Source organism: Eubalaena glacialis, chromosome 14, assembly GCF_028564815.1.
Source record: "Eubalaena glacialis isolate mEubGla1 chromosome 14, mEubGla1.1.hap2.+ XY, whole genome shotgun sequence".
NCBI classification, from domain to species: Eukaryota; Metazoa; Chordata; class Mammalia; order Artiodactyla; family Balaenidae; genus Eubalaena; species Eubalaena glacialis.
The window spans coordinates 61,039,142-61,064,938 of NC_083729.1; the positions used below are offsets into that span (position 1 = coordinate 61,039,142).

The 25,797-nt window shown below is 44.3% G+C and overlaps 2 protein-coding genes across 3 annotated transcripts in view; both read right to left on the reverse strand.

The window, feature by feature from the left end:
- TGFA (transforming growth factor alpha) overlaps window positions 1–25,797 on the reverse strand; it is a 109,203-nt gene that overhangs the window by 38,713 nt on the left and 44,693 nt on the right. The window lies entirely within an intron of this gene.
- Window positions 14,512–14,961, reverse strand: LOC133105381 (guanine nucleotide exchange factor MSS4-like). Its single transcript, XM_061211371.1, has one exon. The coding sequence runs from the start codon at window positions 14,952–14,954 to the stop codon at window positions 14,583–14,585; it is 372 nt and encodes a 123-aa protein (XP_061067354.1). The 5' UTR covers window positions 14,955–14,961; the 3' UTR covers window positions 14,512–14,582.

A 25,797-nucleotide genomic window follows, 5' to 3' on the forward strand; every position in this document is an offset into this window, starting at 1 on the left:
AGTGAACAGTTTTGGGGGATGTTCTGCTTACAAACTTCCTGTCCTTCCCAAAAGTTCACCGGTGAATCTGTGTAGGGTATGCCTGGGGATTCACTCGTTTAAGGGGGGCTCTACCATTGTTCCATCTTACTGATCAGCCACCTTTGTAACTCACGTTTCTCCATTTTGTACTACTGAATACTTTGATTTGGTCCTGTGCCTTGCTGAAATCAAACTGCGTTACCTTGATAACATTGTCCTAGCTGCATTTTCCTCATCAATCTATAACACTAAAAAGGAAATAAAGTTAGTCTGCTGTAACTCATTTTTGATGGATTCATTCAGAGGCCCAAGAATTCATTCTCTATCCCCTGTAATAGTTAGATCTGGAGTTTTTCTGAGAGTATCATCAAGTTTTCTCATCTATAGTCTAAAGAATCTTAAGGTGTTTACTTATTTAAAGTCAGAAACATCTTTGTCTTTTTTCATTCACTGAGCAATTTTTACATTTCCTACTACTTCTTAAAAATTCCCAACAGGGATGGAAAGATTTTTGATACAAGTGTCCTCAGTATACGGAGGTGTAATTCATCTGTACCCCTGAAAATAAATTCATTTATGGCCTTAGGTGGTCTTACTAGGATCCTCATTTGCCTTCTATTTCTTATTTGCTATGTTTTATCTTCTATAGTTAAAATTTTAGCCAGTAGTAGTCTTTTCTTGGTTCTGCACTAACCTCATTCCATCTGCCCCAAGGACCGGACATATTTCTTCCTTCTTTACCTGTCTGTTCCCAAGTATAGGGTTAAAAAGTCATTTTCTTGTGTGGTCAATAGCCATGTGGGCAAGCCTCTGTTTCTCATGTCCTTCAGTTTTCCTGACATTCTCGTAAACACCTGCCAGCGCCCAGAATAACACCTGGCACCCAGGAGGCACCAACATACTTGTTCACTTAACAAAGTGCCATTCAGTACTGTTCTTTGTCATCTCCTGGGACATGTCTTTCGTTTGATCTTCTCTGTACCACTTATTAAATGGTACCACAGAGACCTCCCTCTGCAGATGCACTTGGGTCTTCTTCAAATGTTTACTCTTTGTCTTTATCATGCACCCTCTGACTGTAAATCGGAACCATTTATGAGCCTTCCAACCTCCCCAGGCCATATTCCTTTTTAGAATCCTACTCATGGGATCACATTTGGTTTTCCTCTGAATTTTTGGAGACTCTGCTTTTCTGAAGTTGAACTATGCCTAGTGTTTCCTTCTTTCCTGTTAGAAACTTTAAAATGACACAGAGACACACCAGCCTGTTATTCTTTCTGGTCAAGGCTGCATTCAAAGAAGCAGGTGTCCCTGTCTTCTCTACTTTCTGAGTGATACGACAGCCGACAGGTATGTAAAGAAATGTTCAGGTGTTCAATTTGTGGCACACTGAGACTTCCAGAAAATGTACCAATCTGACATTTGCTGTTAAACCACATTCTATCCTTATGACTACTTTGTAATCAGGATCCATGCAGTGTTAATTTCTTGGATAAACCATCTACCCATAGAATTGACCCATGATGATATTACTTTTGGTATTCCCTTTTTTTAACCTTGAATTAAACACCCATGTCTCTGTTGAGCTCATGCTCAACAATTTAGGGCTGTGTGGCAAATATTTCTCCACTTCCAAACAGCACCCAGATTTTCTTTTGGGGAATTACCTTTTCCACCATGGGTTTATACTGGTTTATGGCCACAGTCAGACACCTACCCTCCCTTACAGAATTTGAATCTTGAGAAGACACAGAGATAATGAGGGTGGAGGTTCATGCACTACAACGGCCGTGTGTTGAACACAGTTCTGTCCTGAGATGCCTGGCTCCCTGGAGGCACCTTGGTTACTGTTCATTTCCAAGCATGATTCTCCAGCTTTCTTGCTGATTTTGTGGGCTGTCAACAGCCTTCCAACAAGGTTGCTTTTGTTTAAGGTAGCCAGAATTGATTGCTGCAACCAAAAAACCCTAGTAGATATACTCCAGGACAAGGCATATTCTCCAATCACTTATTCCAATGATGTTCTTCCCACCAAGTCGCCAATGCCCACAGCATCATGGAATCACCCATTCAATTCACTAGACTCATCCATTTATTTGTTTTTCAGAAACAGTTCCCTAACAAGCCCACATGGCATAAACCGGATTAAAATTTCAAGTTGAATTTATTCGTTGCCCCCAAAGAGAGCTCTGAGACTACAGTTACCTGAAGTTTTAAGTATTGTTGATTGTAATGCTGTGTTCTGCATTATTCTTGTTCTTTGCTAAGTTCTCCCTTCCTAAATTGATAAATATAACTTCATGGCCTCCTTTAATGTTTTGAGAAATTTAAAAATAAGTTCAATATTGTAACTGAGAATTAAGAATCAACTCAAAGGGGCTTAGTGCTGCTTAATTTTCAAACTACACTTGCCACCCTCTCCGCAGCATCTGGCTTTATATTTTTATTTGAATCTTTATCTCTCTCACCCCAAAATTTCTGTTTAAGGACATACTGATTAGCTGGGGGGCTCTTTTGCCAAACATGTGCTTACTTCCCTGTTTATACATAGTCCATCTCTTGATGAAATCTTTATAGGCCATGGTCATATATATACATATATATATATATATATACACATATATATATATATACACACACATATATATATATATATATACACATACACACACACACACACACACGTGTATATAAGACCAGACACCTACTAATTAGCTACACCGGGATCAACACTGTACCCTTCAACAGGATGTAACAATTCACAACTGTATTGCTTCCTCCTGGAACTGAGGACTCTTAGGGTCTCCTACTCTTCAGGTGGTGTCAAGGTGATGGTATTTGAAAGGCAAAAGCTCACATAACTAGTCTCTTAATTAACCTGTCCTGAATATATTTTTCCTAGCCTTCCAAGTCAGAAGTCATTGCTTTCTACTACCCACTGGAGTGTAGCTGTCCTTCATGTACCCACTTGTGGGAGGCTTTTTGTGAATGGGGAAGGTCTATATTTGCCTCTGGGCAACGCAGCAGAAATATCCTCTGTAGACCTAGACAGTGAAACCACGAACACTCTGATCTATTGCTCCTTATGGGAAGGAGGGCCTGGCGAACAGGGCAGGGTATTTTACCTCCTTTGATCCTGGCTTGGGCACCTCTAGGGTGCACTCTTCCTAGTGGTACCAGACCCCGACCACAGGCCACTTACATAGTCTCTCAAAGACAGCTGAACAAATCCCACCCAGATTCTTACAACTACACCTCCTGCCTTTCTTTTTTTTCCCTTGTTTTAATAACTTTTGAAATTTCCAAAAGCAACATATGTTCAAGGCAGAAAACTTGAGAGAATGGAAAAGCACAAAGAAGAAAAAAAAAACGAAGTCACTTGTAGAAAGCAGAAAGAAGAAAAAAAAAAAAACGAAGCCCACCACTTATAGATAACCACTGCTGGCCCATCACTCAGGGATCACCAGTATCAGCACTTTGGAGTATAACCTTTGTCTTTATTCTGTGCCCCCACTCTGTCCCCAACAGGAATAAAATGATGCTATCATGAACATTTCCCCAACTCAGTAACATTATAGTACAAGGTAATCTTCAATAGCTGAAGTTTTTCACTGATATACATTTTCTTTAACCAATCTCCTCTTGTTGGACATTGTGATAGCTTCCCAATAACTCACTCTTGTAAATAATACAGAACTGAATACCCTTCTACATAGACCTTTGTTCAAGCACATTTATGATTATTTTCCTGGGAGCAGAATTGGTGTGACAAAGGAATGCTCATTTCTAAGACTTCTGAGGCATATTGTCAATTTGCATTCCAGGATGTTTGTAACAATTTATGCTCCAGTGAGGAGATGAATGCTCCTATCCTTCCCAACACTGGATATTACCTTCCCTTTCCCTCCTTGCCAATTTCATGGAGGCTTATGGAAACCTCATATAAATTTGCATTTTCTTGATTACTTATGATGTTGAATGTTTTTTTCATATTATCATTAGCATTCGTGTTTCAGCTTTGGTGAATTAGCTGCTTACATCTTTTGTCCATTTTTGTATTGATATGTTCTTTCCTGTTTATTTGTAAGAGCTCCTTAAAATGATAGGAATGATAACTTGGTATCCTGTTATATACATATGTATATGTATAGCCAATAATGTATATGTATAGCCAATAATCTGTGGTTTGCGTCTTCATTTTGCTTGTGCAGAAATCACCTCAGTGTTATGATTAGAGGCCTTCCCTTCCTTAAGATTATGCAAATATTTACCTACATTTCCTTCTACTATTTCACTGTCTACATTTAACTCCAAACAATCTATCATTTATTTTACATTTATTTATAGTGTGTACTTTATTGTTTTCTAAACAGCCAACCAATTTTCCCAACACCATTTATTGAATAGTTCATCATTTCCCTATTGATTTGAAATGTTATCTCTATCATAACTATACTTATTTTTTGGTCTTTCTGTTTAGTTCCACTGAGATTGTATTTCTTTTTTTTTTAAACATCTTTATTGGAGTATAATTGCTTTACAATGGTTGAGATTCTATTTCTATGTCAGTACCAAACCACTTTATTTACTGTAACCCCGTAATATGGTTTCATATCTGGCAGTACAAATTTGTTGTTCTCCCTTGCCCCCATGACACATTATTTAAAAAAAAGCTGCTAGATATTCTCATCTGTTTATTTTTTCCAGTTGAACTTTAGAATCATTGTCAAGTTCCCTCCCCGATATCCAAATATTTTGGAGACTGACATTAGAAATTAGAGATAACTGGATAATATGACGTTTTCCTAGTCACAAACATGCTATGCTTTTCCATTTATTCAAATCTCCTTTGTGCGCCTTGCAGTCTAGTTCTATGGAACTCTGCACTCAACAACCATCGCTGCTGTGTAATGCCCTTGGCTTGGTGTGAACCGTCCCTGATAGGATCTGCAAAGGCTCCAGTCTCGCTGGCCTGCTGTAGCCCTGTGCGCAGGAAGCTGCAAGGGTGCACCAAGGCTGGAAGGATGGCATCATGAAACACTGAGGTGGCAGCCTGGGTCCTAGTGGTGGCTTGGACACCCACGCTTCATGACTTTGGCCAAGTCACTCCCTTCCCTGGGTCTCAGTTTATTCCTCTCTAAAATCGGTTCCCAAGTTTCCCTTCATATTAAAATTCTGATTCTATCAAAAGTGAGATGGTGGATGAGAGAGCCCTTTGAGGAGGATGGAGTCTCACAGAAATGAAAAGGTAATGTCTGTTAATAATGGTATGCTTAGATGCTGAAGGAGTAAGGAAGAAAAGGTGATTATTTAAATGCAGCTAGTTTAGCCTGAGGAAGCTTGCTGGAGAAAGTGAGCTTGAACGTGGGATCTTCAGAAGGGCAGAGCAAATATGTGCAATCAGTCCCCTGATGTGGAACAGATGTGCAGAGGTGCAGAGGCAAGAGGTAGGCGAGCGGGTGGGGGAGGCATATTCGATCTGCTCGGATGGGTCTGGGGAGCGAAACCACAGTGGACAGAATTTGGGCACGTTTTCATACGTCTGTTTCTTTTAGCTCAGTCTTGGGCGGCCGTTCTACAGAATTCACCCACTCTCTACATAGAGGGGCCTAGTCCAGAAAGTCCAGCCCGGTCCTAAGACTTCCTTGGTCCAAAGATGGGCAAAGAATCCAGGTAAATTAATTTAGGGGTCTTGGCCTTGAATCAGACCTTTCCAGGCATTGAGAGGGCGTGGGGAACACAGAGCGAGATGATCTTTCCCAGCTCGGGGGACAGGACGGGGCCTGGAGACCGTTTGTGGGGTCCCCAGAGGGGGAGGCGTGGGCAGGAGCTGCCCCTCCAGTCCACACCCAGGCCCCAGAGCGAGGCTCAGACAGGCCGTGCCCCCATAGCTCTGCCAGGGCACCCATGTCCTGGTGCTCGGTACCGCCGGCCTCTCTGGGCAGGTGAGCGCCTTCGCCCACCAGCTGCTGGAGAGGCGGGCGTTGGAATGCTGCTTCGAGGCACCATGGCATCGCTCAACCTGGTGTTTCACACACCCATTCCTTAACCTCATTCTCAGCCCATTTCATTCCTCTTCCCATGCAGTGTTTACCGAGATCTCTCACCCCCACCAGACGAAGCACGAGACCAGCGTTCCCGGGGCTGCCTGGGGATGTTCCCTCAACCAGGTGAGCCGCCAGAGCACAGAACACAGGTCGCCACCCTATCGACTGTGGCACCCAGCCACCCACTCGGGGGTGACAGACCCCAATCTCCACCTCGGGGGTGACTCACGTTCTCAAGGACAAACCGTCAAGTGAGGTCTGAGAAAGAAGGGTTTGCAAATAATAATCATTTTAAAAACCTCATAGGAAAAGGAAGATGAACTCTGGTGGCTTTGCTGTTTGTTTACACAGCAGGGGACAGCAGTCGGGGACAAGCGGGAACCTGAGCAGCGTATTAGCATCAGTGTGTCTGCCTTCTGGCATCTAGCTGTAAGTTCTCTCCTGTGGTCTAGGACCTCGCTGCTCAGTGTGGTCGGTCTGCAGACCAGCAGCACTGGCACCACCCCGGGGCGTGTTAGAATGCAGAGTGTCAGGCCCCACCCCGGAGCTGCCGAATCAGAATCTGCATTTTAACCAGACCTCCCCGTCCCCCACAGAGGGTTGTGTACACACTGCAGTTTGCTAAGTGCTGCTTTGGTCCAGCCCTTCTCAATCTTGGCCACACGCTGGAACCACCTTGCAAAAGTACCTATGCCTGGGTCCAGCCCCGGAGATGACAATCTAATTGTTCTTGGGTGCAGCTGGGACAATGGGATTTTTTAAGATTCCCCAGGTGATTCTAATATGCAGTAAAGTTTGGGAACCACTGGTCTAGTATACATAAATATATTGAAAGAAAAAAATTCAGAAATTCCTTCTGGAATTTCTGGACTATAAACAGAACCACAGAAAACTTTGCAAACAACTAAGCCAAATTCACTGAGAAGAAACTGGACATATAACCACTGATGTGATGTGCCTTTGCTATATGGTGTCAATAAATGATGTCCTTAAGAAAGAGAAAAATAAAAACAAGGTTGAATCATATTCTTTGGTGAAGTTAAAAGGTAACACTTCCTCTCTCCCATCTTCTGACTAATAAAAGAAAACCCTCCTCATACAACAATTTTCAAACCATGGCAAGTGGGAATATTTTTGTGCTCCTGTCTTATTAGAACAATTTTACTTCTGCGTTGCAAATTTCGGGTCTGATAACACATTCTGCACTATGGTCCCATAAGCACAGTGGAAGTTCTTGTGTTCACTGGCAGAATACAGAGTATCCTTTTACTCACATACTCCTTTAATGTAGCTGGACATCAATCTTTCTAGCCTAGAAAGGAGGTTTTATTTCATTGCCAGGGAACAGAACTTCCAAAAAACACAAATGTCTTTCAGCATCATGTTGGGTAAATAATCAAGGGGGTATGAATTGGTCTCTCTCTGACTTCCTGCCTTATTTTGCTTTAAACTCATAGGTGAGCTATGAAAAGACATCTGCCCTCGTGTTCCAGCCACCTAGGCAGGAAGGACATCAGCCCCAAAGCCAAGTCTCGGCTTACAGGGCTTCCTGCACTTTGCACATTTATCTGGCCCTGGAGCCAGCACAACAAGGTGTAGACATATCTGTGTACCAGTCAGCGTCTTTCCTTTCAATTCAAGCCATTCATAAAAGTGACTCAGGAAAATATAAAGTGACTCCTGGCTCGGGTTTCCCAAATCATATCAGGTTTGACATATGACATGACCATATTCAGTGGGAACTGACAGTGGAAAAAACGGTCAGTATTCAGTATTTCAAGCCCAGGGGCAGCACAGAGTTCACCCACCTACCCACCCACTTTTAACTCCTAAAGAAGGCACTGTTAGCTCCCACGCGCCACCAGAAACCCAGCACGTTCTCTGAGAGCCGGGCTGAGGTCAAGGACCTGAGCTGCTGGCTGGTGCTTCTCTCCGGCTATTCGGCCCCAGGTGTGCAGTGTCAGCAACGGTGCTGGAATGGGGTCCCCCAGGACAAACCCACGTTGAGGAAGGCGACAATTAGGTGTCAGGAGGTTGGCCAGGACCAGCAGCTTACAGTGTTCAGGGGACCAACAACCTTCCAGACCAGACCACACTTTCCAGTGTGGCACGGTCCAGAAGTCACTCCACCACACATGTGCAGAGGAGAACTGCTCTACTCTAGAGGGCTCCGCCAAAGCCCACCTGTGCTTCTGTGAGTTTCCTTGGCCTGTGAAATGGCCTTTATGAAAGTTGGTTTTTAAAGACATTCATTCCCTTCATCTCCTTGAGAATTCACAAGGAACACAAGTGTATACTGTAAGAAGTCTCCTTCTCACCCTGCCCCAAGCCAGCCAGGCCCCCTTCCTAAAGACAGTGGCCTAACAAGGTCTTATGCACAGGACTGTTGGTACCACTTTCCTTCTCAGAAGCGCTCTGCTCTGATGAGTGAAAGGGTTTCTTTGCTCTCCTCTGACCCCCTAAGAAAAGGCTCGTATACATCTTCTGCGCCATGTGGAAGATACCACAACTCTGTCAGTTTCCTACCCTCATCCCTTGGGAACTCCCAGGGCCTTAGTCCACACAGCATGGGCTAAGAGTTCACACAGCCCAGGAAATGAGTTGCACAAAGGTACATCTCCAGTGTCTTGGAGGTGAGATCTTCAATTCTACAATTTTTTAAAACCAAATGTTAACTGAGCTCTTTACCTGTACAGGAAAACTTAGTACGGAAGAGAAAAACCACAAGCAAGTCATGCCCTACCTTCAAGGATCTTATATTCGGGTGAGGTTACTACTCACACTCCAGTTTGTGCTGATACAAAGGAGAGAAAAACAAAGATATCAAGAGGGATGAGAGGAAAGGAGGCAAGACTACAGACAAAACCTGGGTCTCAACACAATAAAGGATAGAGAAGGGGAAGAAGAGCAACAGAGCTTGTCTCATACTGATGGGAGCCTTCCACAGCCACCACGGGCCATGACAGGTACTTGAATGTGGCGCTTCCTTCGCCACACCTGGCCAAGGTGGGGAGAGGGGAGAGGATTCTAGAGCAGTAATTAATGAGCTCCATCTTGGATCATGGTCAGTTGAGCACTGCACTGGCATCTCCTCAGCTGGGCTGTACATCTGTTGAGATCATTCATCATGGACAAGATGAGTGGCTGCATGTGTCAGCCATCACCCCTATTTCTCGCCACCACCAGACAAGAAGGTATTATTTTTTTCCCATTTAATAGACAAGGAAACAGACTCAAGAGGTTAAGTGATTTGCCCAAGGTCGCTCTGCTGGTTGGCAGCACAGCCATGACTGGTTAATCAAGCCTGGGATTTTTCCCTTTTTTTTTTTTTTTTACTGTGCTAGGCTGTTTTGTTCACCTTGATGTTCCTTGATATCCCTTTTGATGATTGAAATGATATCCCACGTTTAACTTCAAAACCCCAGTTCCATTTCACAATGTTTCCACATGTTGGGATAACAAGTTATAACGGCACCCCCCGGGCATGGTTCTCAATCACCAATTGTGCTTCCAATTGCTCTGAAAAACAAAGATGTCTTTCAAGTTATTCCCTGATAAACACAGCTTTACTTTTGGTGTGCATGCTAAATTCTACAGTAGTTCGTTCCCAATGGTGATAAGGTGAATTCATTCTCATTTTAAAATGTAGCTTGTATCCCTCATAGGAACAAACTTCAATTTGAAAACTACGTGTATGTATTTATCTTTAATATAGTCAAACTCAAACAGTAATGGATACTGACTGTGGTTCTTGTGCTTATATGCAGAGGAAAGAATGTATGTGATAAAACCCCGAAATGCCCGTGTACCAAGTCATTAAACATGCATACACTCTGGTATCAAGTGACAACTCTCACTGCTAATGTTTTGAACAGTTTTCTTCAGCAACATTTACTGTGCTCCTTCTGTGAGCCAGAGAGCAGACCACACGTGAGGAGAGAAGATGAATAAGGCCCACTCTCCCTCCTGGGCAGGTCCTGTGGGTCTGCTGGGCAAGTGACTACGGACACCTGGGCTGCTCCACGGCAGGGCTGTGGTGTGACATTATAGTCTCAAACTTCTCATTCTGCGTGTGCAAAACTCTGCAGTGATTTGGAATAGGGGTCTGAGTAGGCGAGATCTAGAAAATCCTCCTAGAAAGATCTCGGGATCACCATGGGAGAGTCTGTCAGGCTTGCATGCCCAATCTCAGGTCATTTTGTAATCCATTTGTTGTAGTTCTAATGGCTTCTGACCTCTGTGTGTGTCTTCACTTGACTCCACAGCACTCACTGTGATATTCCAAGATCCTCCATATGAGGGCACACCACACACCCAGGCACACACCCCAAAAAGGACAATGCTAACAATGGTGTAGTCAACTTCCAAAACAAATCAACTAAAATTTATTCACCAGCCTCACACACTTATCAGTGTCATCATAATGATGTATTTAACGACGGTAAACAAATGCTGAGGAAGACCAGAACTTTATAGCAAGAAGTGAACCTTAAGGATGAAGAAAATGAGATCTAGAGAGGTGACTTCCCAAAGTCATGACCAGAATCTAGGTCTCTGAACTTCTCATCCGGGACCAACTAATGTATAACTACGGCTCAAGTATAAGTTTGATTTTTCCTCCTTTTCCAAATGTATTTGTTTTCTATTGCACTATGCCAAATTACCACAAACCTAGTGACTTTTAAAACAACACAAATTTATCATTTTATTGTTCTGGAGGTCAGAAGTCTGAAATGAGTCTTATGGGGCTAAAATCAAGGTGTCATCAGGGCTGGTTCCTTCTAAAGACTCTAGGGGGGGAATCGTTTCCTTGCCTTTCCCAGCTTCTAGAATCAGCCAGAACTAGTCTTTGACTAGACGCAGCATCACTTCAATCTCTGCTTCCCGCATCTCCTCTCCTGTTCTGACTTTGGGCCTCATGCCTTCCTCTTATAAGGGCCCTTTTGGTTACATTGGGTCTGCCCAGATAATCCAAGACAAGCTCCCCATTTCAAGGCCCTTAATCAATCTGCAAAGTTCCTTTTTCCATGCAAGGTCACATATGCACAAGTTCTGGGGTTCAGGATGTGGACATCCTTGGGGGACCATTATTTAGCTACCATACCTAACAAAAAGAATTCTATTTGTCCAGTAATCTGTTGTCTGCAGAAAAATATTTGCAAGTTTGATGGCCCTTCTAAAATGTAAAAATTGGTAGAGCGGGGGCAAAAGGAAACCTATACATATATATATTTTTTCTTAATAAATTTTTATTTATTTATTTTTGGCTGCATTGGGTCTTCGTTGCTGTGCGCGCTGTCTCTAGTTGCAGAGAGCAGGGGCTACTCTTCATTGCCGTGTGCAGGCTTCTCATTGAGGTGGCTTCTCTTGTTGCAGAGCACGGGCTCTAGGCACATGGGCTTCAGTAGTTGTGGCACACGGGCTCAGTAGTTGTGGCTCGCGGGCTCCAGAGGGCAGGCTCAGTAGTTGTGGCGCACACGCTTAGTTGCTCCGTGGCATGTGGGGTCTTCCCAGACCAGGGCTCGAACCCGTGTCCCCTGCATTGGCAGGCGGATTCTTAACCACTGCGCTACCAGGGAAGTCCAAACCTATATTTTTTGCTTGTACGATTATAATCCGAGGGCCAACACAGTTATAAATTCAATCAAATGACTATGTCCACAGGTACTATACAAATCTAAGCAAGTGTTCAATAGTTCAAAACTATAAATGAGAAATGTGGACCCCAATTCATAGTAACCTGAAAGATACAAACCTGAAAAACTTCCATCAAAATGAAAAAACAAAACCTTAAAAACAGGCCATCAAATGCATCATTGCCATTTACTTGTACACTTCATTGGCCCCTCAGATGGTGACCTGAGCGCTAAAGGTTCTGTATGGTACAGTAATATGGACACAGGCTCTGCCCACCATTTCAAAGCAATCCTAAACCCTCCCCAGCACCTCTTACCATCTCAATACTTGGAGTTTTCCTGAAAAATATCTTGCTTCCATGAACATCATCGTAGCTAAGTCATACAAATCTACCCACGCTTATTTCCTTAGGATAAATTCTTAGAAGTGTTATTTCTGGGTCATTGGGTAAGCAGGGCATTTTAAAGACTTACGCTGAGTATTACGAAATTGCTCTCATACACGTGAGACTTACAACTTACACACCCAACGGTATGAGTCTCCAACCTTATCTATTTTCTACACCAATTTGTACCTTAGCTAATTTGATCAATGAAAATGATATCTTGAGTTAATCTGCATTTCTTTGATGACTAGCAAGGCTGGATATCTTTTCTATGTTTATTGGCCACAGGTACTTATTATTTTGTGACTTATCCAAATAATTTGCTTGTTCTCTTACTGGTATATTAAAATTTTTGTTATTGGTTTGTAAGAGTACTTTATGTTTTAACGATTGGCAAATATTATCTATGACTTTTCTTTATAGTGTTCTTTCTGTGATATTCAGAAAATTATGATTTCTATGTATCTATTTTCCTTTATGGTTTCTGTCTTCAGTGCTCTGATTAGTTCTCCTTTTGTGTAAGTCATATAAATATTCACCTATATTTTCTTAGATAAACTTCTTGCTTCCATTTAAACAATTACTCTAGTCAGCTAGAACTTACTTTAGAATGTCATTAGGTTTTCATATCTAACTTTGTCTCTTTTTCAATGTTTAGCCTATGACCCCAGAATCATTTGTGACATCATCCCCTCTTTCCCTAGGGATGTGAAATGCCACTTTGTATTATGTCAACCTGTTACATGTAATTGTCTCTCCTCTGGAACCTTCCACGCTGGCTCATGAATATATCTATTAGGTTTTTTTTTTTTTTTTTTTAACATCTTTATTGGAGTATAATTGCTTTACAATGGTGTGTTAGTTTCTGCCCTACAACAAAGTGAATCAGCTATACATATACACATATCCCCATATACCTACTTTTGTATTTATCTGCAATGAATGTGTACTATTTCTGTGATTAAAAAAGGAAAGAAAAGTCAAAGTCTAATTTAAAAAACGCTTTGCCCAGGTTTTGGCTCATGATATGAGGGGCCACATGTCCCCAGAGGCATCTACGTGGTTTTGTGCCTTCTGACCTGGATACTCTCACAGGTTTTCTGCAAATGCCATAATCATGGACGTCTGACCATCCGTCTAGAAAACCGTTCTCTCATTTTCTACCAGAGCTTGTGAGGCTACGGCCGGGGACGGAAGCCACCTTTCTAGGGGAGGAGGTTGGTGGCAAAACTGTGCCCAAGGCCCACATTTTAGTTGGGGGGCCCTTAGACTACGTTCTGGGGAGAAGGAGGGAGGAAGCAACTGGAAAACAGGTCTGAAGGAATGTCTGTAAGGTCTCCACTTAGTCCTCATTTCCATTCTAGGTCTCCTGAGCCTTAGAGGCACGGAAGATGGAAGGATACCTGGAACCTGGTTTCACAGATTCCTTCTGAGATGGTGAGTCGTTTCAGAAGAGAAATGACAGAACTGAGAATCGTACTGAACATCAAACTGTCAGAGCAACCCCACAGCTACAAAGAGCGGCATCTGGATGGAAAGTCTGTATTCTGGGTTAGTCTAGAGATTCCAACTGAATCAGAAATCTGTGAGGACCACGCCCAGTGCATACAGTAATGATGACACCATCCACTTAAGAAGTCTGTCCTAGGAGCAAAGAGAGAGTTATATGAGAGTTATATGAGTCCAGGTAAGACAAACCAATGAACTCATGTATGATGTGGCAAAGGCCCGCCCCCTACGTCCCACACTCTCCGCTGACTCCAGGAGATCTTGGGAACACAGCCAGGGCTGAGTTTTCCTTGGGGTAGCTGACAGACGGGGTTGGAAATCTGACTTTCAGCTTACAGGCTATATATAGCAGTGCGGAGCTAATACAAAGAAAAACTACATCAAGATTTGAAGGGAAGAGTGGCCACACCCACCTTGACAATAAAGTCACTGTCAGCCTAGAGGAGAGGCCCCTAAACGTGGTCTTAGAGGCATGTCCAAAGGAATGTATTTCTGATTAGTGGTTTAAATACTGCAGTTTGGAAATGCTTTACTTTTAGAAAGAATAAATTACTGTAAATAAAGTTAGCCACACAACAGACGTTCGTGCACTTTCCTGAATGAGAAAAAGGCGGGTTTCAACCGTCAGCACCATCATGAGCACCATCTGTCACGTGTCATCATGGCTAAAAGGTTGCATAACTGCTCTCTGAGGGTAAGGAACAGGGAGCCCCAGTGTTCAGGAGAGCAGGAGGCCGGGAGGAGAGCAGATCTGTGGAAGCACCCCGTGTCCTAAACCCGGGGGAAAAGGGAGCTGAGGAAAGGCGGTAATGCATGTGAACTAAGCAGGAGGCCGGCGCTGAGGCCGTGAGGAAGCACGTGGATGCGTGCTGGACGGGGCGGGCTGACACTCGTGACTGACATTAGTGCAGAGAAGGCGACTCGGCCGTCCTTGTGGGGAGTAGCTTTTATAGTGGGGGTGGAGCTGAGTCCCCTCCCCTCAGTCACTCATGGGAAACCCGTTCCAAGGCCACATAGAAACTGTTCTTGTCGTCCAGGCAGTGCCAGCCGATGGGGCCGATCTCGCAGTCTGCGCAGACCAGGAACTTGATGTTGCCCACGTCCTTGGTGAAGCCCACGTTCTCGAAAGTGAACATGTCCTCCACCAGCCAGTGCTCCTGCAGAAGGTCGCCCTCAGGACTGCCGCCGTCGGCCAGCGCCGGCTTCTTCGTCATGGGCGGGAGGCAGAGCTGCCGGCGGGAGAAGAGCGCTGTGCCCGGCTGCAGCACGCGGGAGCCGCAGCGCTGGCACAGCACCGCCTTCCGGTTCCGGCCCTCCGCCGACACCAGCTCGCTCGGCGGCGCCGCGGGCTCCATGGCCTCCACCCGGGCCCTAGGCGGCGACGCGCAGGCGCGGTCTCTATTCTGTTTTTTTTTTAAACATCTAATGCCTTTAAAAAAAAAATTGTTTATTTTTATTTTTGGCTGCGTCGGGTCTTAGTTGCGGTCCGCGGAATCTTCACTGAGGCATGCAGGATCTTTTGTTGTGGTGCATGAGCTTCTCTCTAGTTGTGGCACGCGGGGTTTCTCTTCTCTAGCTGTGGTGCGCAGGCTCCAGGGCACGTGGGCTCTGTAGTTGTGGCATGCGGCTTCCAGAGCACGTGGGCTCTGTAGTTTGAGGCACGCAGGCTCTCTAGTTGAGGCGTGGGAGCTCAGCAGTCGTGGCACACGGGCTTAGTTGCCCCACGGGCATGTGGGATCTTAGTTCCCTAACAAGGGATTGAACCTGCATCCTCTGCAGTGGAAGGTGGATTCTTTACCACTGAACCACCAGGGAAGTCCCGAAAGTATTCTTGTGTCAGTGTCATAATGTTTTAATTAGTGCAGCTTTATATTAATTGTTAATACTTGATGGCACAAATCCCTCCACCTTTTAAATCAACATTTTCTTGTGCCTTATTCTTAAAGGTAAACTTTAGAATCATTTAGTCAAGTTGCCCCTTCCCCATTCTGATCCTGTGTAAAGACTATCTAGGACTGCCTTGGGTTTATAAAGTAATAATAGGCAGGACTAACAGTTCATATCATTGTGCTTTGCTATGGAGGCATGGCTCTCTTTATTTAGTCAAATCAGTTACCTCAAAAGGAAAACTTTATGGTATCCTTCAAACAGATTCTGAGCACATCTTTTAAAGTTTATCCCTACATAGTCTATAGTCTATGTTTCATAACTATTTTGAAGGTGACCTTCCCCAGCACACCTTTTATTGATTTTTAGGAAACCACTGATTATTTTCTTACTTGCACCCAACCAGATACTCTTAATATTTCTAACAGGCATTCTGGTGATTTGTGTGTTTTCCAGGTATATAACAATATAGTTTTGAAAGACAGCAATTTATCTCCTTTCCAACCAGTTTACTGGGCACCCTCTGTCAGTCTTCTAGTCTAAGAGGTCTGGCTGTGACAGATCTCAGTGCTGCTGCAAAGCTGCTGCTACACCACACAGAGGAACCTCAGAAGCTCCTGCTGCTGGGGAAGTGTTGTTACCAAGCATCATCAATGTTGCCTGGAGCTTAGCCCTGCTTTCCATTTGCTGCCATAATTATTTTTATTTTCCAAAACCTAGACTTTAAGACATGCATTACTTCTCGAATCATCCATAATCCTCAGGCTCAAGCAAACGTCTATAGCTCCCTCCAAAATATGCTTCTGCTGGAACATTTCCTTGTTTCCACCAGGTTCTTTTGCACAAAACTGTGGGAAGTGACCTATTTCAAGGGCCATGGACAAGAATTTTTGAGCCACAGGAATAAACAAAATACTTGCTATTAACAAATCCATGAAGGTACAGAATAAGGCAAAAATCTGAACCATAACCTCAGACCTGACTCTGGTACAAACTTTTGCAGGCAGGCAGACTGAGATCAAATCTCAGCTCTTTGTTACTAATTCTGACCTTCGGCAAGTCCCTGAAACCCTCTGGGCCTCAGTTTCCCCGTGTATCCATAGTGAGTGTTGTAAAGATGCAGTGGTAACGTAAAGTACAAATTCATTCATTTCTCCATTCACTTACGCAAATATCAAGTGCCTTCTATGTGGTCAGCATTGTGCTGGGCACGGGGAGCCGTTAATGAACTAGCCAGACAAGATCCCTGCACTCAAGGAACTTAGGGCGACTGGGGAAGGCAGGCAGATGATAAGTAAATAAACACATGAAATCATTACAGACAGCAGTGAGTGCTACGAAGGAAAGGAAGAGAGGTGTGATGGAGAGCTGCCGTCGGAGGTCACCATCCAGGGAAGAGCGCTCTGAGAAGGGGAAGCAGATCTGAGACCCTCAGGACACAGACAAGTCAGTTATGGGAAAACTGCGGAGAGAGCATCCCAGGCAGAAGGAAGAGCAAGTGCAAAAGCCTCGAGATGGAGAAGGGTCTGACACCTCTGAGGAAAACAAAGGAGGCCAGAGACTTGGAGCACGGAGAGGAAAGAGGAAAGAGGCGTTTGCTGCAGCTGAAGAGGGAGGTTGGGGCTGCATGCAGCGGGGCCTCGTGGGGCAGGAGTGGCTTGGGTCTCTGGCTGCTGCTACTGCGGCGGCCGTTCTTACAGCCGATGGTGACGTGGGAGATGCTGCATTGGGTTGAGATTCAAACCAGAGCTCAAATACTTACTCAACTATCTTCATTTGCAGGAAAGCGTACCAAGGAGATCCGACCTAAGCAGGCTCATTTTCAGATTGCAAAGCATTTCTGTTTAATTCAATGAATCTCTGATGTCTGTACGAGACCTGACACCATGCACAAATCAAGGAAAAACATCAATTGCACCTACCATGTGGGAGGCACTGGAAATAAGGAAAAGCTGCACCTGCGGTCCCTGCAGACAAGGAGCTGAGCCCTGGAGCTCTTTTCCTTTGGGCACATGGCACTTCAGCCCTGCTGACTTCTGAGAAAGAACTCAGGTGGAGAGGACGCTCTGGCTGATGGGCAGGAAGGAAGTGGGCTCCAGCTTTGGGAAAGGTCAGTGTGGCCTGTAATCTGATGCTTGACATAAAACCTCCACTGACAAGTTCCTCAGCCGTATTAGCTGGACCAGTAAGAATCATTTCAAAGGATCTGTATCACAGCTGTCTAGGCTGATGGACGCTTTTGATCCTTCTATAAAGTCAACAATTCACATCAAATGCACAAAATGGGTTATTTTCATAAGTGGTACTGCATTTATTTCCTGAGAGGTACTCTTGCATTGTTCTGCCTTGGAAACTGTTAGACATGAGAGGAAAAATAATTAAAAACAGCTTATTCCAGCATAAACTCTCAGCTCTGTCAATGGAAGAAAGCCAACGTGGTATTGTTAAAACTAAAGAAAACTGACTTCCGAGGCCATTCCAGGTTATAGAACGGCAGCATTTCAAGAAGTTGTTGCAAATCAGTTGGTTAGATCTCAGGATCTAACCTGAAACAAAATATTAAACCACAGGAAACAAGATATTATAAAGAGTGGGTAAGAGTGCTAGACCAGCTGGTCTTACCTATTGCACACTTCACCTCTCAAGTTCTGCTGAGTTTGCCAGTCCTAATGATACTGCTATGGGACAATGCCTTGGATTCCAATTTTCTGAGAATATGGATTTCCTATGCTGCTCAAACCCATCAGAAAGCAGGAAGGGGCCTTCTACAGGGCCAGGGTGCTTGCTGTCTGCCCTGGCATGGGACTGGGGTGTCAGTGGGAAATGAGCTTTAGGGAGAGGTTGGCGACATGGTTGTAGGGGCTTAGAGTTATAAGGCACAGGTCTCAGAGTGAAGGGACAGTGAAGGGAGGGGCCTGGGAAAGGAGATGGCACAATAAGAGCCCTAGGCTAAGGGTTTTGGAACAGATGGGGGAGAGGAAAACAGAAGTGGGGAAGGGTTTTTTGCCCCTCTTTCGCTTCCTTTTATCATGAAGATAAGCAGAGGGGAGGGAGGAGGGACCCCGCCACCCCCAATTTACTGACTGTAAAAAGGAGGCAGATGCAAAGGTGGGGAGGATGCTTTGCTTCCCCTCCTGGCTTTGTGTGGGGGAGGGAGAGGACTGGCATGTGTGCGTATAAGAATGTACATGAATCCAGTTTATAAAAAGTCCACACCTGCCAGTGTATAATTACAGCCAATATTTGTTCAATATTGTAGCTGACAAATACTTTCACATTTGTTTGATCTTCACTGCCACTGACAGGTATGCAAACCAAGGTTTAGTCTGTACTGGAGTCAGGATTCAAAGGCCCTTGCTCTTTTTCCTGCACCTGTGGTTTTCTACTCTGGCCTTATACTAGAATCTCCTGGGAAGACTGAATAAATACTACTGCTTAGACCTCACCCACAGCCTCTGTGAATTAGGGTCTATGGGGGGTAGGGCCAGGGCATCAGTGTCATTAAAACTCCCCAGGTAATTCTAATGTGCAGCCAAGGTTGAGAACTCCTGTCCTACCCAATGGCCCCCAAATGTTAGTGTGAATATGGACCAGCAAGGAGTTAAAAATGTGGATTCCCCAGCTCCACCTCAGAGATTCGCATTTGGCTTGTGTATCAATATATGCATCCCTCGACTTCTAGGCACACAGGCTTGGTCTCCCCAGGCCATTGTATAGGTACGGCCATACGCGTTACTTCAGGCAATGAAATGTGAGCACTGAAAAGTGACCCATAACTTGGTGAGAGCATTCAACTGTGGACACTAGACCTTACATCCCACAGGAGGTTTAACCTGAACCATCGGTTTCCCTGCAGAGTCACCCAGGGCCCACGGTGAACTTTTTATTTATTTATTTGGCTGCGTCAGGTCTTTGTTGCAGTGCGTGGGCTCTTCGTTTCGGTGCACAGGCTGCTTTCTAGTTGTGGCGCGCAGGCTCCATAGCGCGTGGGCTCTGTAGTTGTGGCACGTGGGCTCTCTAGTTGTGGTGCATGGGATTAGTTGCCCCGTGGCATGTGGGATCTTAGTTCCCCGACCAGGGATCGAACCGGTGTCCCCTGCACTGCAACCGCTGCACCACCAGGGAAGTCTCCCACAGGACTTTAAATGTGTGAGAAAATTTTGCTGTTAAGGCAATGAAATTTTGTTACTACAGCATGACTTAACTTCTCCTAACTGAACCTGTTAGTCTAGAGTGAAGCCTGGGAATATTAATTTTTATAAGCCTCTAGCCGATTGTTATGCTAGCAGCCTGTGGCCTCCACTTGTAGAAGTAAACCCAATGCTATGTTAACTTTCTGTATTTCGTGTCTTTATACAGAACTTGGTGTTACAGAGAGCTAGTGTTCATTTACTCATTCAACTTTTACTGTGCGCCCGCTGTGTCAGGCATGGAGTTAAGCATTCACCTGATATAGAGAAGAACAAGACAGTCCCTTGTCCTCAAGGAGTTACCACAGGAGAGGAGGCAGCAGGGGGGAAAAACCAAATATTTCCAATATTTCAAAACAAGAGGATGGGACAGAGGAGGGACGAATTAATCTTGCCCAAAGATGGTCAGAGAAGCTTTCTAAAGAAGAGATGTATGACCTAGATCTTAAAGGACAAGTCCACATTCCCTAAGCAGAACACTGTTACAAGTACAGGTACACGAGAAAGCACTAGACACATGGGTTGGAGCAAGATACTGGGATGAGGCTGATGAGAGATGACCCAAGGGGCTGGCTTTTAGGGGAAGACCCAGGATGCAGGGAAGTGATGTGAGTGGGAACAAATGTGCTGCAAGGCCCTGGGGCTGTGCTGTCTAGTAGCAATTAACGGGAGCCGCTTGGGTGATTTGGCATTTTCTGAAAGTCACCTTTCCGGGAAAAAAAGTGAAATTGATTTGAATATTCTATTTAACCCAATATGGTCAATATAGTGTCATTTCAATAGATGACAAGTATTAACAGGTATTAATAAGATAGTACATAAAAAGAATAAGAAGTCTTCAAAATCTGGTGTTTATTGTATATTTTAACGTATCTCAACTTGGCTCCATAGCCACCGGCAGCTGCTGTATTGGACAGCGCAGTTCTAGACAGCTGCCAGAGGCTTCTGAAGACATCCTCTCTTCCAGGAGGATACACTGAGCACTGAGCGCTCATCCTCTTAAAGGCAAACCATGAACTGAGCATGCTCCATGTGCCAGATTTTTAATTATATAAGCCTTTGAAGACCAATACAAATATAATGATATTTAAGAATAGTGACATTGTCAAAGCCTCTCCCCAGACAACATCTTGGTTCAGGGGATTCTATTTACTCATAAAGTTATACTATTTAAGCCAAGTTAAAAAAAATAAGTCAACCTGCAACATTAATGGGCAAAAACATACCTCTGAAGAATTCCTTTGACTTAATTAGCCAACACAAGTTTTTACAGGAGTGACTATTTGCATAGCTCTGTAGTACCAACACTCTTACCAAGGTTGATCATTTTAACTTGAAATGTGACCAGTAGGAAGCAAGGCCTGCTCAGCGGACCTCCTTCCCTCAAGCACAGTAAAAACGGGCTGTCTGTGCCTCCCCCGCTGTGCCCTAATCACAGGTACCCCTCGTCCTTCTAGAGGAGCCAACTGCGGGCATGACTGGCACAAGGCACGCCAAGGTGTACACGGGGAACGGGAGGCCTAGACTTCCCCTTGTTTCAGAATCCTCAACAAATATTACATTTCATTTGTTGAAAAATGGTCTGGAGGCCGTATCCTTTTCCGTGGTTCACAGACGAGAGATCCTGGACTCTGAACCACTCAGGTTCCTCCAAACACACATTTTCAAGCCTCCTGTTGTTGCTGAAGCTGATTCCAAGCCGAGAAGGCTGTCCTTGGAGCAGAACACAGATTATTCACAGAATTCACTCCTCTAAGGAGCCTTCTTCAGGCCCTCGGGCAGAGGACGGCCTGCACCTGACCCTTCCTGACAAGGATTTATTTACAATTCTGGTGGGCAGTCATTTACAAATTTTTTAAAAATTGTATATTGGAGTAGAGTTGATTAACAATGTTGTGTTAGTTTCAGTGTACAGCAAAGTGATTTAGCTATACATATACATGTATCTATTCTTTTTCAAATTCTTTTCCCATTTAGGTTATTACAGAGTTTGGTGGGCAGTCATTTAACTCAAGTAAGGTTCGAAGTTTTACTCCTCACTTTTCCCAGTTAAAGGGCCCTGAGCGTGGGGACTGTCCCTTGCCCATCTCTGATGCCCACCACAGCTGTCTGTAGTAAGCCCTCACAGTGAATCACATGAATATTTTTTAAAAAATTTTTAAAAAAGAAAGTAAGTCAACTCAAATTCGGCCAAAGATCCCTTCAGTATAATATCCTCTTTCTCAAGCTAAAAGCCATTTAATCCCAATAGCTCACAATCCTCAATTAGGTATGTTCTCAGTTTCACTCGCTAATTATTTCTCCATCTTTATACATTTCTAAGCTGTGCTTCCACTTATATTCTGAAATCATTAGAATCAAAAGGGGAATTAGGACTGAACTCTTCTCTTATAATAGCTATAAATAGTCCCCACACAGGATCACCAGCCTCTCCCTGAAGCCTTCACAGGAGGGAGAGCAACCCATTCGCACTTTATTTTAAACAACGGTGTCAAAGGCCTTCCATGTAGCAGGAATGTGAATCCCTCAAGCATATGACTGTGCCGTGTCCACCTCTGTGCCTCTGCGGCCTGTGCCAGGTACCCCGTACAGGGAGCTGAGACCTTCGCCTTGCTCGTCTGCCCTCCGGTGCCTTGGCTTCTCATGGTGGTTCAGTTTCTCCAGCTTCTCTACGTCCCTCCTAAATCTCACTGCTCGGAATAGAGCACGACATCCCACGTCTCCCATCACTGTCACCGAAGGGCCAGGCTGTGTTTCCTCTACGTTGGGTACCACAGTTCTAAAAGGAGAGCTTAACTTTGGGATCTTCTAAGTGGCAGGTTCTATAACACCACTTCCCAACAGGCTGAGTGGGGCATCCTCTGACCTGTCCTTTAAGTTTCAAGGGCAAGCCCCGAGCGTGGAGTTATATGGCGTACCCTGGCTCAGTCCTTTACAACTTCAAACTCAACTCATGTCCTGGCCACCAACTGCTTCAGGCCATCTCCATATTTCGAACACCATTTCTCACATGTATATCACTGCTTTCACTATCTTTGAAAAGATTTATGTGACCAATACACAGACCTTACTCTGCACCTTGCCCTGTGTGAGCACTTTACAGGTCATCTCTTTCAACCTCACAATGACCCTATGAAGGACGCTCTGTTGTTACCTCTACTTTACAGATGGGGAAACTGAGGCACAGAATAGTTAACTTGCCCGAGATCACAGTCCCCAAAGGGCACAGTTAAGACCTGAATCCAGGCTGACTCTAGATTCTACTGTAACTACTGTGCTATCAGCCTTATGATTTTTATTTTTAGGCACCTTTTCATCAAGCCACACTTAAGTAGGTGAAAAGGCATAATTCCCTCACCTGCTAATGAGAAGCTGAAATCAAGTAAAACTGAAGCTCCAAGAATAACTGAGAATTTCTAACCACTTCCACTGGATATACACCCAAGGCAGCTAGCAAATGGAGCCACCACACACAACAAAGCTAAAGAGTGGGAGGGCTGTGTTATTACCCACATGGACTTTGTGACCTTGGAGTCCTCTAGATCTAACCCCTTGTGTTTCAAAAGCCGAGTTACAACCACCTTAGGTAAATCTATGAAAAGGTTCCCTTAGCAAGCACCTTTCTGTGACTAGATCTATGAAAACATTTACAATGATAATAGTCTATACACCTCAGAACAAAGTCCACGCACGGGTCTTCCTCAGCTGGCTACCGCTTTCTTCCAGCCTCACCTCCACGCACCTGCAAGCACGTCCTCTCCCCAAAAGTCTGCCTGCCTAACTCCATCTCGGCCTCCAAAACTCAGTTCAAAAGTCACTTCCTGTGAGAAGCCTTCCCTGATGCCTCCCAAAGAACAAGTTTAGGTTCCCTCTCTCCCTCGGCACCTCGTGCAGCCACCCGACAGCACATGTGCCACCCAAGGGTGTGATTATCTGTTAGCCAGGCACTTCTGCCCTGAGATGCTGAGATTCTCAAGGGCAGGAACGATGTCTTAGTTGTTCCCCTGGGACTCAGCATATCCTAGGATTGAGTCAGTCTTCGTTGAATGGAAGAATAAATGCATAAAGGGAGATTCCACAGTTTTGTGTTAAGAAGAATATAAAATTAAATAGAAGCTTATATATGTATACATATATGCTCACACATGAGCACTCACATGTGCACACACGTATACATACATATACGTGCCCATGCTTTGCTTTAAGATGTTAGGTCTAATTTTTAGTGGAAAAGAGGATTAAAAACCCAAGAAAGTAGTTCCCAATTTGTCTTGTGGAAGGTAGAAAAAAAGAGAATTAGAGAGTTATTTAATGCTAGGTGTTGGTAAATCTTCCCTCAAGCAATATCTGTTGTTTGAATGAGATACACGTGTATCTCTGTGTGTATATTTTTAAAGCCTAGTGGTGAAGTGCTTACAACAATGCTATTACCTGGGTTCAAAGCCCAGTTCTGCCGCTTTCTATGTGATCTTGGGCAAGTTACTTAACTTCTCTGTGCCTCAGTTTTGCCAACTGTAAAATGGGGTTAATAATAGTACCTTCTTCCTAGAGTTCTAGGAATTAAATGCGGATATATAGAAAAGTATCCAGCATACAGTGAGAGTTCTGTAAGTGTTAGGTCACATTACTATGTGAACTCTATTGTGATCGATAAAATACAAATTTATTTCAAAGTGTTCCTGAGTTCTCATTGCAACTTTCATATATTAATTAATTTAATATTAAAGGCACAACTACTATCCATGAGGTGTCACATACTTTTGATGTTCAAATTGGGTTTTTATTCTGAAAAAGGTTGGGAAGCACCGACTTAGGGTTAAATCCTTAGGAAACTGCCTACAATGACAACTATGATGTGGTTATCATCTGGTTAGATGTGCATCTAGGTTTCTAGAGCCTTTCACTGTGCTGGGCTGTGGTTATTTAACAGGATATCAGGTGGAAAGCCTGCTAGACCCAGACTTTTATAGAGGCTCCTGTCGATGGTTACATGATTCATGATTATATTTCCATTTGTCATGCCCCAGAGCACCAGGAAGATTCATTAGTGCCAGATTTCCTAGTAAGAGCTAACATTTTTCACTTTCAAGATTCAAAAAATGCCTTCCTAGACCTACTGTGTAAGGCAGCGAGAGATGTTTATTATATCCCAAGCCCCCAATAGTCAGGACAAAAAGGGCCAGAAAGACAGCTTCCTAGGCAGGCTGCTAAATGACAACTGAGAAGAAAAGCATCCTTCTTCTGAACCCAGCTCCATGGCATGAGTAAAACTGAGCCCTCCATTCTATTTCATCTTATCCATTTCCCCCCTTGTTTAGTGCTAGCATGTTTTGGTATTTAAGAAACATTTTAGTCAGTGCAACCTAGTGATTAAATGGTCAAACATGTGAAATCACCTTCTGTTACACATTCTGATAAGAAAGTTGCACAATAACTTTCCGGACAGGAAACGAAGAAGAGAGATTCAGAATGAAACTGTAAATCAAAGTTACTGAGGCTGCTAGGAGGACATCTGAACCTGGCTCGATCAAAACGGCTAAAGGTCCCTTCATTAGTAAATAACCAGACACCCAGGCTGTTCCCCAAACTCAGAAGCAGGAGGTTTGGGTCAGGCTCTCAGAAAACAAAGCTGATGCCTTACCCAAAAGCCTCCGTGTTCATCATTTCCTCACAGCAAGGGTAACAAGAAAGAGGATGTTTTGAGGTGATGGCGCAAGTTCTGAGGTTTTGGGTTGTCTTTACCAAGCTTCCAGGTGAATGCTAGTAAGTCAGTCCTGGAACACAAACATTTCACGGACTCCCAGAAACCGGCTCCGTCCAGCGAAGGAGCAAGAACTCCAGGGACGGGGAGGGGCTGTTGTCTTAAGGAGAAAGCCCCTCAGCCTACAAGGGTGTGTACCACTCACCTTCTTCCCATCGGGCCTTAGCAAAATGTGGTTGAGGACCAGAAGTGCTGATTTGGGCCACATGATGACGGGGGCCCAGAAATCTGCATTTTAACACAGTCAGCAGGATGACTGTTCTGCACACTGAAACACGAGAACCACTGCCTTAGAACTGAACTGCAGGGGATAAAAGCACCCATAAAGATACAGGTCTGGCGTCATGACATGTGCATCAC